Below are 13,421 nucleotides of genomic sequence, written 5' to 3'. Positions count from 1 at the left end.
GTTCTGACTTAGCGCCCCATGCTGGGAGTTCCTGGGCGTCGCAAAGCACTTATGACAGATGTGTCTCTCATGGGTGGGAAGCAATCATGAGTTGCCGCTCTGCACGGGGTCTCTGGTGAAGATCCCATCTAACATGGCACATAAATTGCCTTGAGGTGCCGGTCGTGTTTTGTGCTCTAAGGCATTTCCTCCCAGACCTCAGAGGTCACCATGTGTTTGTCTGTACAGGTAACACCTCTGTGGTTTCCTATATCAACCGTCTGCCCTCTTGCCTCCTGTACAAGCTGGCAAGCCAGATCCTCCGGTGGGCTCAGGGGTAGCTGCTCTCCTTGAAGGTAGCGTATATCCTGGGGCGAATAAACCAGGTAGCAGACACCATCTTGAGGCAAGGGCCGAGGCCCGGGGAAATGGCGGCTCTGAGAAATCTGAGAAAGGTTTTACAGAGCTCAGGTGGACCCGTTTGTGTCTCAAAAGACATCGCACTGCCCACAAATAACAATAAGCAGACGCTCAGCAGATGGATTGTGGATGCGATTGTGGAGTCCTATGGTTTTCCCGCTCCTTCGAGTCAGAGCGCACTCCACTCGAAGTGTGGCAGCCTCTAAGGCTTTGTCCTATGGAATTTCCCTCCAGGACATTTGCAACAATGTGGACTCCCTAAAGCGTTCTGACGCAGCTCGAGTTCCTGAAGGGGAATGTCTCCAGGTTACGTATGGAACTATGTTTCCCTGAGGGAACGAGACGATGCTTCTCGATACCACACTGCCTGCATCCCTGCAGCGCTTCCTTCTCTTTTCAGAAGCTGCCGCTGGTTTCACTCCATTTGCTTTTAAGCTTCCTGGTTGTGATGTCACCCCGCCGGTGATGGACTGATTATACACGTGATTTAAAGCATGGACAACAGAGGCGTTCCCAAAGTGTTCTGACGCAGAGTCTTGTTACCTTTGGGAACCATAGTTAAATATCACAGTATGTGACAAGAAAAACACAACTTGTTTCCTGTCTCAATATAGTTTTACAGTGAACAAAACCTACAGATAATGGATCTGCTGGATCTCTATAAATGAGGCCTATTTTCTGCATTACATATAGACCACACTATTTTGAACAGACACATGTCCAGCCGTCTGCTTTGCTGTTGTGTGAATTTTTTGTTTGGGTTTGTGTAGGAGAACCACACACTGACAATACAGTCACATTATACTTACTTTGTGTGTAATTGGAGCAAGGGCTTATCCTATAAAGGCAAACAGAAAATGTCTGGACTTTAATGGAACAATTATATTGCAAATATTATATAACTACTGAGAATGAAGGACTGTTGGAATACAGCAGTTAATGTTTATCATCACATTTTAAATCCTAAATTTGCTAAAATTTCTGGTCCATAACATTTGTTTTACATGCTTATCCAACAATATATATTATAAATCAGATGAATAAACATACAAAGAATAGAAAGTGAAAGAAGTGTGTATTTGTGGGTAAAAATTATTCTGTATATGTGGTTCTTCCGCCAAACTTCTTTCACAAACTTGGAGGCACACAATTATATAGGATGTCTTTGGATGTGGTAGCATTAAATGTTCCTTCACTTAAACTAGGAGACCCAAATCTGTTCCAGCATTACAATGCCTGTGTGCATAAAGCCAGCTCTAGGAACATTTGGTTTCACATACTTTGGAGTGGAAGAACTTGAGTGGCCTCCTACAGAGCTTTGATCCCAACTCTACTGAACACTTTCAGGATAAAAACGCTCTACAAGCACAATCTTAAATCTAGTGTTACATCTTCCCAGAATGGCGGAGGTTATTAGTACAGCAAATTGCAATTACAGTAAATGTGGAATGGGATGTTTAAAAAAAGAAATATGGTCAGGTATCCACAATCTTGTGTGCCAAATCTAAAAGTGAATATTGCTGTTATCGCTTAACTTCATTATTAGTTACATTATAGTTGCAGATATACTGTGACTTTTGTACTGTACTTTGCCATCTAATGTGAAATTCTGTAAATATTTGCAAAGTAGATATATAAGTATATACGTACTAATAAGTAAGTATATAAATAAGTGAAAATGGAAAATTAAAAAAAGTGAAAATTAATATATGGCCATATGTGACTTTGCAGGTCATCCACTGGAATTCTCCTAAAAAACTGAGAGTAAAAAACAAACATGTGGAATTTTTCCGGAATCTTTACTTGACCTTTCTGGAGTACGACGGGAATCTTCTCCGGCGAGAACTCTTCGGCTGTCCGAGTCAGGCCACTTCTGAGAGTACACAGGTTAGAAAATTTTGTATTTATTAGTCACAATTCAAAACATTAATAATAGAAAAGCAAATCACCCTATGAGTAATGTCAGTGGATTTAATACAATATATAATAAATGAAAAAAACTCTAATAAGCAGACTGTAATAGCTGCAATAAACAGGCAAAATATTGTTATTACTGCGACTACTGATACTATTACTACCATTACTACTGAAATAATAATAATAATAATAATAATAATAATAATAAAGCATTAGTTAACTTTTGTATATAACATTTTAGTAATTTTTATTTATTTTAGAAAATAGAAATAATATGTTTATAATATGAAAAAAGAATACTTTACATAATAATGAAAATGTTTTTATGTTCCCTGAAATTGTGTATACAATAAAGGCAATTTTTCCTGATTGCATAAAAAAAAGAAAAAAAATTGAACCCTTGATTGAAAAGGCATTTACTGAAAGCCCTTCTTGTATGTCAAGCAAGGTCATTTGGACAAAAATTCAGGAGGTGCACATTTCTGTAGCCTCAAGTTATATGACTCATGGTAGAATATTAAGCACTGGAGTTGACTTAAAGACAGGAGATAGCAGAGCTGAAGATGATGAGATTTTCAATGGAAGTGGCGAGGCTGGGCAGGATTAGAAACAAGTTTATTAGAGGGACAGCGCATGTAGGATGTTTTGGAGACAAGGTGAGGGAGGTGAGATTGAGATGGTTTGGACATGTGCAGAGGAGGGACATGTGGTATATCGGTAGAAGAATGCTGAGGATGGAGCCACCAGGAAGGAGGAAAAGAAGAAGGCCAAGGAGGAGGTTTATTGATGTGGTGAGGGAAGACATGCAGGTGGTTGGTTTGAAAGAGGCAGATGTAGGGGACAGAGTAGTATGGAGATGGATGATCCGCTGTGGCGACCCCTAATGGAAGAAGCCGGAAGAAGAAGAAGATTAAGCACTGGAGTCTTTTTTGGAATATGTAAATATGATTTAAAAAATGATAGAATACTGGAAATGTTACACTGATTGACATCCCTCATAACTTTTTTTCACAAAGATAATACATGTAATTTTTTGTTGGTTTTGTTACTAATACAATTTGTATGCAGTGTTGGAAATGTTCGTATTTTTATCCACTGGTTATTGTTTTAACCACATTCACTCGCATCATGGAACTTACCTTAACCAGCATTCAAAACATTGAACTCTTGTCTTCCAGCTTCAGAAAGCACTAGAGGAGCTGGACGAGGACGATCAGTGCTATGATTTCCGGCGCGAGCGAATCATGGTGCACCGTGTACACCTTTATTTCCTGGAGTATGAATACACACCCACTGAGGATGATACAGATATCACGTTGGTGGCCCAGCTGTCAATGGACAGGTGAGAAAGAGGATTCTGCTGATGCAGTGTTTATACATTTGCCTGGATTCATATGAGTTTATATAATTCGATTAAAGCACAAAATCAATATGTTCTTAAAAGGATCATGATTAGATTTAGAGGTTTAAAGCTGTTATTGCCCTGCTAATCCTGCGCTGATACTCTGTCTGGCCTGGTGCATTTGGTAGCTGTAATGTGTATTTGTGTGCAGACTGCAGATGCTGGAGGCCATCTGTAAACACTGGGAGGGACCCATCAGTTTGGCACTCTATATGTCAGATGCCGAGGCTCAGCAGTTCCTACGCTACGCTCAGGCCTCAGAGGTCCTCAAAAACCGAAAGAATGTGGGATACCATATTGTCTACAAGGAGGGCCAGTTCTACCCTGTTAACCTGGTTCGTAATGTGGCTCTCCGAAATGCCAAAACCCCTTACGTCTTTCTGACCGACATAGATTTCCTTCCTATGTACGGACTCTATGATTACCTCAGGTGAGTCAGTAAACATTTGCTTACAACTTTCAAAAACAGATTGGAGTGGGTTCCTCTGTCGCTTAACATTGTAAATGGAACTTTGAGGAATTTTTTTAAAGTTCACAGTTTAAATTTGCTTTAAGTTTGAACATGTGATGCATGTGAACGATGAACCCTTTTTGTTCAAGATTAAGTTGCTTTAACATGTCAGACAAAGCAGCATTTTCTGATTTCTGATTTGTCTGGGTCAATTGCCTTTTTCTAGAAAATCCATCGTTCAGTTGGACATGGCCAACACCAAAAAGGCTCTGGTGGTGCCAGCCTTTGAGACTCTGAGATATCGCCTCTCGTTTCCAAAATCCAAAGCTGAACTGCTCTCAATGCTAGACATGGGGACTCTCTACACCTTCAGGTACAGTGACCAGTAGTATTCTTTAGTAGATATAGTACAGAAAGTTTAAATAACCTGTATTTGATTTAGATTTAAATTTGAAGTGGACCTGAAGCAGGTTGTTTTTATATGAACCCTAACACTGGGTATAAATATACAGAATTAGAAATATGAGCAACATCCCTCAACCTTTTTTTTGGGGGCAGTTTCATATCTGGTTTATTCACTCATGGGAGTGAATTTTACAATTTACATAACTGTGTTTTTAACCAGATGCTCTAAAGCTTAAAAATTGTATTAATAATAAACTGCAAAAACACCACATAATAGCATATATAATCACTTTTTTTGTTATATATAGTCCATATCATTAAGAACTTAATGGTCCTTTGTTCAAACTTGGGTTCTGTCTGTGTCATTACTATTCAAATAGGTTTCTTTCAGTTTCTTCAGTTTTCTATCAACCGTCCTCCAAAAACAGGCAGCAGTCGGCTAAATTGCCCCTAGGTGTGTTTGTGTGAAGTGGACTGCTGTTCAGTGGATTCATTTTCCATGTGCCTGGTGTTAACAAGATAGATTTCAGATTCACTAAATATAGGGCATTGCTGAAGGTGAATGAATGAATAATGCTTGCTTGTTTTCTGACTGGCAGGTACCATGTATGGACCAAGGGTCATGCACCAACCAATTATGCCAAATGGAGAACTGCCACTACACCATACAAGGTGGAGTGGGAGGCAGACTTTGAGCCCTACGTGGTGGTCAGGCGGGATTGTCCTGAGTATGACCAGAGATTTGTGGGCTTTGGCTGGAACAAAGTGTCCCACATCATGGAGCTTGATGCACTGGTAAGATGTCTTGGTGCACTTCAGAGACCTGCATGATTTCTTTCTGGCTTTTGGTTGACTCATTACTTACTAAGCACGCTTTGGTTTTTAAACAGGAATATGACCTGATGGTGTTACCAAATGCCTTCATGATCCACATGCCCCATGCTCCCAGTTTTGACATTTCGAAGTTCCGTTCGAGTCCGAGTTACCGGTTCTGCTTGACGACCCTGAAAGATGAGTTCCACCAAGATCTCTCTAGAAAGTATGGTGCTGCTGCTCTGAAGTACCTCACTGCTCAGAGGAACATTTGAATTCAGCCCTTAACGCATGTCCGTGCACACTGCGGACACCTCCGATCTATTCCTGGAGGCCTGTTGGCCACATGCTGCTTTCAGACATGTTGATGTGTCCAATGTGTATCAAGGTACTGAACTGTCCGTTCACATGTCGGCATTTCTATTCAAATCTGCTGGATGCAGATCAGACTGACCAGAGCTTTAAACCTTGCTTTTGAATATAGTTGTCACATTCAAGACTCAAAACAGCGATGTCAGCACTATCCCAAGCTATGTCAAAATGAAAGACTGAGAGTGAATCCCAAAAGAAGATGGCTAATACCTAACCATGGGTTTCAAGCGCTGGGTTGGAGGGTTAAAGTCTGCTATTTGTCTCTTCTTGTAGGTCTGCCAAGCTACTTGCTTGAGAGCATAAGATCTTGATTTTGACAATCAGGGCTTTCTCTCTACAAAATTTAAACAGTATATCTGGGGAGTTAAGCAGACTTGGAGAAAACATGAACTTTTTTAAAGCCTCTTTTATTTTGGAAAGGGCATCACAACTGGAGGAACAGACGAAGCCTTATGAATCCCTCAGTATTTAAGATATTTCTGCTTTTTTTTGTTTCTTTTTAAATGATATGGCCACTGACTCACAGTATAAGTTTTGATTATGAGATTATTAGAAAGAAAATGTCACATTATTTTTCCATTTTTACAAGCAGCGTACCTGACTGAAAGAGCAAATGCTTGATAAGGATACATCACTTGTATAGTGAAGATATTGGCTTGTTTTCTTTCCATTAGGCATGACAGGTTGTCTGGACGTGTGTTTATTGCTGCATTTAGGACTCACTTAACTGTCACACATTTTGTATGCATACTCCATATCCAGCACTCAAACTCAGATAGAAAACATTTAACAAAATGTTTCTAATAAAATATATTTATTAAATGCTATGAGTGATCCACATCAGGGACCATCAAATGACCCCTCAACTGTTCAATTACATTGTATTATTTACGAATGGTTTTTGCTGAAAATCCTGAAAACTATATGTCAACCTGTAATACAGTTAGAAACTAAAGCAGAACAATGTGCACAAAAAAAGATTGTGGAGACCCTATGGAAAGTTGTACTCACTAATTGTTGGGGAAAATGTGAGTGGTACATCACTAGCTCATTGTAGTTCATCTGTCTCGCATCGATCACCCTCCACTACTGCAGACACTGCAGTACACGTCTGCAGTACATGCCTGTGCCTTTGCTGTATTGTGAAACTGGATATTGATTGTACTACTGTACATGTCAGCGGGGCCTGCGAGAGGTACTCTATTTATTATCGACTTAAATCAATCATATTTTTCTATGTAGGGGTTAAGTGCTTTAAATAAATTTTTGCCCTTTTTCTAAGACAATTGGATGGAGTTTTTCATTGTTTTTCAATGTCTGTGTATCAATACTTAAGTTTACTTATGTAACTGTTTGCAGAACATCACATTGGCATTATCCGTTATAGTATAGGTGCCAATATAATAGTGGTTTAGTAGTTACATTTATAATATTTGTAACCTTTCTATAATAATAAAATGAAACCAAGGTGCAGGGACTTTGGATTATTCAAACAATGGGACGTGATACTTATTATTCATTCACAGTTAAGTCATTATTTTCCTACTTCTGGTTGGTGCACATTTGGGAAAAAAACACTGTCCATTTTCATGAGATTGTGTTTTTTTCTTTCTTTTTTTCTTTCTGCCTGCTAGACTTTTCTTGTCAGCCATCATGGTGCCACTAACAACACTAGGGAACTATAGGCAACACAAGACTCAGAAATGCAACACTGGCCCATGACAGGTTACTCTGCATGTAGGACAAAAACGAGTGTTTTAATAGACTAATAAATGGACATTAAGAGCAAAAAAGTTCAAGCAGAAAGAACATTTAGTGCTTCTCCTTGATGCCTCAGTCTCATGTCCTTCAGCCAGCGGAACTCAATTAAAGCTGACAGTGTGGTATAAGGTTATGGGTAAGTGACTGGAAGGTTGGGGGGTTAAGCCATAGCCCTATTACACTGCTGCAGTTGTGTCATTTAGCAAGTGCCTTTAACCTATATGCTTTAGGGGCACTGTATAATGCCTGATCCCAACTTTCTAACAAGCTTGGCTGTTCGAAGAATGAAATTTCACTGCACTGTACTGTTTAAGCTTTCTTTCAGCTTCTCCCATTAGGGGTCGCCACAGCGGACCATCCGCATGTTTGATTTGGCACGTTTTTACGCTGGATACCCTTCCTAACGCAACCCTTCCCATTTATCCAGGCTTGGGGCCGGCACTGAGGCTTGTGCAACCCTAATGACTGGGGTCGGTTCCCTGATGGGGGATCCAACCCGGGCGCAGCGGTGAGAGCGCCCCATCCTAACCACTAGACCACCAGGGAACTTGCATTGCACTCTACTGTACTGTACTGTACTGAAAAAGAAACATTCTTCTTCTATTTAAGAAGTTTGCATTAATTCATGTGCACCAATTTGGTGTGTATTTAAAGGAATCAAGATGACACAAGGCTACTCATAAAGAATAAGCAGGCGCTCCCTATAGATTACAAATAACTTTTATTTCTTTTGTATTGTACTGTTTGATATAAGCCTAAACTTGAAGCTGGTAGCAGTATAGGTAGGTTTTTACTATTTATTCTGTATATTTAATATAGAAATTATGGAAGTTGTTTGACGTTATATGAGTATAAAATACCAAGTTTGGTTTTTGAAATGTAGAAAGTTTAGGTGCACTTGGTACGGTTGTTTGTTCTTTTATTTCCTTCATAGTTTTCACTTTGGAGGATGTAGCCACCCTTCAGACGAAGGACAGCACAGTCATAATGACTTCAGGATGGACTGCACCTAATGGGTTTTCAATTCGACTCAGTACAGGAACTACATAAAAGTTGCTTTGAGCTACTTCGAAAGAAGGATGAGTCTGGATTTTGAGATAAGCTTTAAAGGCAAAAAAGAGACACAGAAAATAGACACAGAATGTCTGGCAAGCTTTCTTTTTTTTACAGTTAATCTCTTAAGGAAAAGTGCTGGTGCGTGCGACAGTAGACCTCTAAAAAATCCTGATGTGATCACTGTCATAGCTCTAATGCTAATCAGCCTTTTCATGTTGATAAGAGACAAAAATGTCAGACAGCTCACAATCTCCGATTTCAAACAGACACGAAATATCCTCCTAATCAAACTGCACATTTCTCCTTCTGCATCATAGAGTAAAAAAAAAAAAAGACAGAAAGCAGGAAATCCAGACAAAGTGTAATTCTGTCAGCTGATTTTCAGTGAGACAGGTTGGAAGTGCCTATTTTTTATAGTCAAATAGATGATTAGATGATATAAACCCAAATTGAAAAAAAAAAGTTTAGATGCTATGTAAAATGTAAAAAAAGAAGAACAGAATATCAATGATATGCAAATCCCAAACACCCATATTTTATTCACAATAAAACAGAAAATACATCAAATGTTTAAAATAAGGAAAGTTTTAATCTGATGATGTCTTAAAAATGTTGGAAGAGCCTGGGAAAGTAAGAGTTATTAAAAAGAAACAGCTGATTAGATTTACTGGGTATATAAAGATTTATTACTAATACTTTAAAATCTTAGAGTGGCAGAGTCTCTCAGAAGTAACAATGAAAGCTGTTCAACAAGCTGAAAAAACTGTGAACAAATTGTTAAACAGTTTCAGAATAATGTTCATAAATTTGCAAAAGCTTTGAATATATTTTCATCTACAGTACATAATATTAAATCTGGAATCTGGAGAAATCTCTCTGCACAGGGTACAAGGGCAAAAATCAATACTGGACGGCTGTGATCTTTGGGCCCTCAGGTGGCACTGCATTAAAATCAAGTATGATTTTGCAATGGAAATCAATGCATGGGCTCAAAAACATCTCCAGAAATCACTGTCTGTAAAACACAGTTTGCCATGATATTTACAAAAGCAAGTTAATGCCCTATCATAATAAAAGAGAAGCCACATGTCAACATGATCCAGAAACATTTACTCTTTTCTCTAGGCCAAGCTCATTTAAAATGAACTGAGTAAAATTAAAAAACTATTCTGTGACCAGACTAATAGAAATGTAAAATTTTAATAATAACAAAAGTTTTTGAAAACCATGGACCCTAGACTAAAGATGGGAGGGAACATCTTGCTTGTTATCAGCGCTCAGTGCAAAAACCTGCATCTTCGAGGGCGCATTAGAGCCTATGGAATGGGTCACTTGCTCATCTGGGAAGGCATCATCTATTCTTAAAGGTATATGCAGGGTGTAGAGCAACATAAACTTCCCTCCAGGCAATTTTATTTTTCAGGTAGAAAGCCTTGGATATTATAGCAAGACAGTGTTAAACTGCATACGGCATCTATTACAATAGCATGACTTCCTAGTAGAATCTGGGTGCTGATCTGGCCTGCCTGTAGTCTAGAACTTTGACCAACTGGTGCATCAGGAAACATGACAAATTTAAAGAAGACAATAGACTGCTGAGAAGCTAAAATCCTGTATCAGACACAAATGGGACAACAGCAACTGGTCTCCTTAATTCCCACACATATTTGGACTCTTGTTAAAAGCAGGGATACCCAGTAATAAGCATGATCCTGTCCCAAATTTATAGACATAGACTGTATCATATCAAATCAAATCAAATTTTATTTGTCACATACACATACATACAGGGTACGACATGCAGTGAAATGCTTTGGAAATGTAGCCATCAAATTCCTTTTTTTTTTTTTTATTGTAAATTACCTCAGTTTCAACATGTTTTTCTATGTTCTCTTGTAAATAAAATGTGGGATTATTATTATTATTATTACTATTATTATTATTATTATTATTAATACTGTATTGCATTCTGTTTCTTTTTGTTTAGTTTAGTTTTTTTTGCACAGCATCCCAACTTTTAAGTACAAGATCAGTAGTGTACTGTGGTAAGACCATCTTATACATTATTATCAATTATTCATTCATCCTCATTAAGTGCTTTATCTTGATCAGGGTCAATGCAGCCAATCTCAGGAACGCGTAAGAGGAAGCAGGAATATGCCCCAGTTAAACTTTTTATGTGTTTTATCTAATGTCCTTATATTCACTAAGCCAGATGGGAATTAGTGAAGTACAACTACCCACGTTTTACTTTCATTTATTACATTTTTACACAAATACCTGTACTTTCTACTTCTTACATTTTAAAAAACAGCCTTGTTACTTTAGTTTTAATCTATTGGTCCAAATGTAAATATTTTTTCATTTTAGCTCTTCAACCTAATTGTTGTCATTGCTCAGCTTTTTCAAGACTTTTTCGATCGTATCTAGTGAGCCCCATATGTTTGATATATGATAGCCTTAGTTGATTAATTTTGTATAGCAGCAAACTAAATCATGTTTAATTTGTAGCCAAATGTTTTTGATTTAATGCTTTTAGCAGCCTATACTTTAACATGAACAATCTGTTGAAAATCATATAAAAATAACATATGCTGTGTAACATTAAGAGTTTTTAGACTACCAAGCCTGCTGGAGGCTGATGTGGACTTTTCCAAATGCATTTGAGCTAATCTCGATCATATTAAAGATGAGTCTGGCTTGTGGATGTCTGGGAGTGATGAGATGCTCTCTTCCTGTACCACTAATGCTAATGCATCGGTAATTGTTTGATATGGCTCGTTATTACATTATGCTGCATGGAGGTCAGTTCGCGTGCAGAATTGGGTCTCAGACTGCCTCAGCAGTTTTTTTTTTTACACTTAAACAAATTCCAGGACTAAAGAAGCGGACAGCTGCTTTGTATATCACAAGTAATTTCAGTTGGATGACACAGAACATGGAAAGTTTCTTTATTTTGGATAATTCATAATTCGTTAATCTTGGTCAGTGTTTGTAGCAGTTGCCAGCAGGCATAGCAGGCATAGACAAATCCATACTCTCATCCAAAACAGGATAGCATATAAACAAAATAGCTGAGCATTGTATGGTAGCGTTGTGAAGAACTTGGGAGCCAGACAACCATTACAAGGGAATATGAAACAAAAAATGTTAATCCTTGTTGGCCAACTAGCTACTTATTGTACAGAAAAGGGCTGCACAAATATGTCATTTTGGATTTCTTTTTAAACTAGATTTGATAGTCCCCAACACTGCCACTCAAAATCTTTAGGATGGCATTACAGTAACCATAAGCAGTATTAAGACATTTTGGCTGGTCTGCCAATTCACCCATAAACAAATTTAACAAACTGCAGATGAAACTAACCCTAACCCTGGAATTGGCTCCCAGTCAACATGCAAAGTATTATTATTTATTATCCACAATTGGCAAATAAAAAAATGGAAAATATATTGTAACATTAATTGCGACTTTGACAAGGGCCAAATTGTGATGTCTAGACGACTGGGTCAGAGCATCTACAAAACTGCAGCTCTTGTGTCAGGCTGCAGTGGTCAGTAACTATTAAAAGTTGTCCAAGGAAGGAACAGTGGTGAACCTGCAACAGGCTCATGGGTGGCCGAGGCTAATTGATGCATGCGGAGAACCGTGGTCCGTGTGGTCTGAACCAACAAATGAGTTTCTGTAGCTCAAATTGCTGAAAAGGTTAATGCTGTTTTTTGATAGAAAGGTGTCAGAATACACAGTGCATCACGGTTTGTTGCATATGGGGCTGTGTAGCCATAGACCAATCAATATTAGGCAGGTGGTCATAATGTTATGTCTGAGTTAATACTGTAATACTGTCATTTAAAGTAAAATAAGAATATTTCATCTCACAATAAAACTAATGCATTTTAATGAAAAACATCTTATTAGCAAATCTCTTATAAATTTGATCATTTTGTCTTCATAAGGCAGAAACTGACTTTCACAAATTTACAGCCTACTTTTAAGTGGTATTATTCTGCACACAAAGGACTAGCAAATCACACTGCAGGCACCAACATATTAAATAAAATAAAAAAGATTTTTCCAGATTTTGTCACCCTTGGTACCTTGAACAATTGTGCAAAAACAACCTACTGTAAAATAGAATTCAATTGAACAAATAGTGTAATATTAGCAGAAATGTAACATATCAGCAAGCGTTTTGTGAAGACATCCTGGGATATTTAATAGGTTTTAACAGGTTTTAATAATTACAGAAATGGTTCTGAAGTATAGCTTTTCAGTACCTTGGTGAGTTTCCGGTGATGCAATAGTGAGTTCAGTGCAAGTCTTCAGGGGATCAATTTAGGACCATCGACAACTGCAAAAAGTTTGTAAAAACTTCAAGTAGATGTTTATATGAGGGACATTATTATTTGAGCACAATATCTTTAGCAAACCAGGACATTATTGGTGGTTGTTGACAACAGCAGGATAAATTTGTTAAAGATAGCGTGATTAAAGCTTTATTGTTGTTGTATACTGAAATATACATACAGGCATAACATTATGACCACCTGCCTAATATTGTGTTGGTCCCACTTTTGCTACCTAAACAGTCCTGACACTTTGAGCATTTAAAGCATTAACTACTTCAGCAATTTCAGCAAACAGACCAGCCTTCACTACCCACCTGCATCAATAAGCCTTGGCCGCCCATGACCCTGTTGTCTGTTCACCACTGTTCCTTCCTTGGACCACTTTTGATAGATACTGACCACTGCAGACCGGGAACAGCCCACAAGAGCTGCATTTTGGAGATGCTCTGACCCAGTCGTCTAGACATCATAGTTTGGCCCTTGTCAAACTCAATT

The 13,421-nt window shown here is 38.2% G+C and overlaps 1 protein-coding gene across 2 annotated transcripts in view; it reads left to right on the top strand.

The window, feature by feature from the left end:
• large2 (LARGE xylosyl- and glucuronyltransferase 2) overlaps positions 1 to 7,232 on the top strand; it is an 82,232-nt gene extending 75,000 nt beyond the window's left edge. For both annotated transcript variants that reach the window (XM_046864917.1, XM_046864916.1), the window contains 6 exons: positions 2,131 to 2,286; positions 3,495 to 3,658; positions 3,870 to 4,148; positions 4,396 to 4,542; positions 5,174 to 5,369; positions 5,465 to 7,232. In XM_046864917.1, coding sequence (XP_046720873.1) covers positions 2,131 to 2,286; positions 3,495 to 3,658; positions 3,870 to 4,148; positions 4,396 to 4,542; positions 5,174 to 5,369; positions 5,465 to 5,662 — 1,140 coding nt within the window. In that variant the 3' untranslated portion in view covers positions 5,663 to 7,232. The remainder of the gene's footprint in view (positions 1 to 2,130; positions 2,287 to 3,494; positions 3,659 to 3,869; positions 4,149 to 4,395; positions 4,543 to 5,173; positions 5,370 to 5,464) is intronic.
• Positions 7,233 to 13,421: the final 6,189 nt, after the last annotated feature.

Source organism: Silurus meridionalis, chromosome 13, assembly GCF_014805685.1.
Source record: "Silurus meridionalis isolate SWU-2019-XX chromosome 13, ASM1480568v1, whole genome shotgun sequence".
Taxonomy (NCBI): domain Eukaryota; kingdom Metazoa; phylum Chordata; class Actinopteri; order Siluriformes; family Siluridae; genus Silurus; species Silurus meridionalis.
Note: the sequence above shows the minus strand (reverse complement) of the source record. Positions and strands in the feature narration are given on the sequence as shown.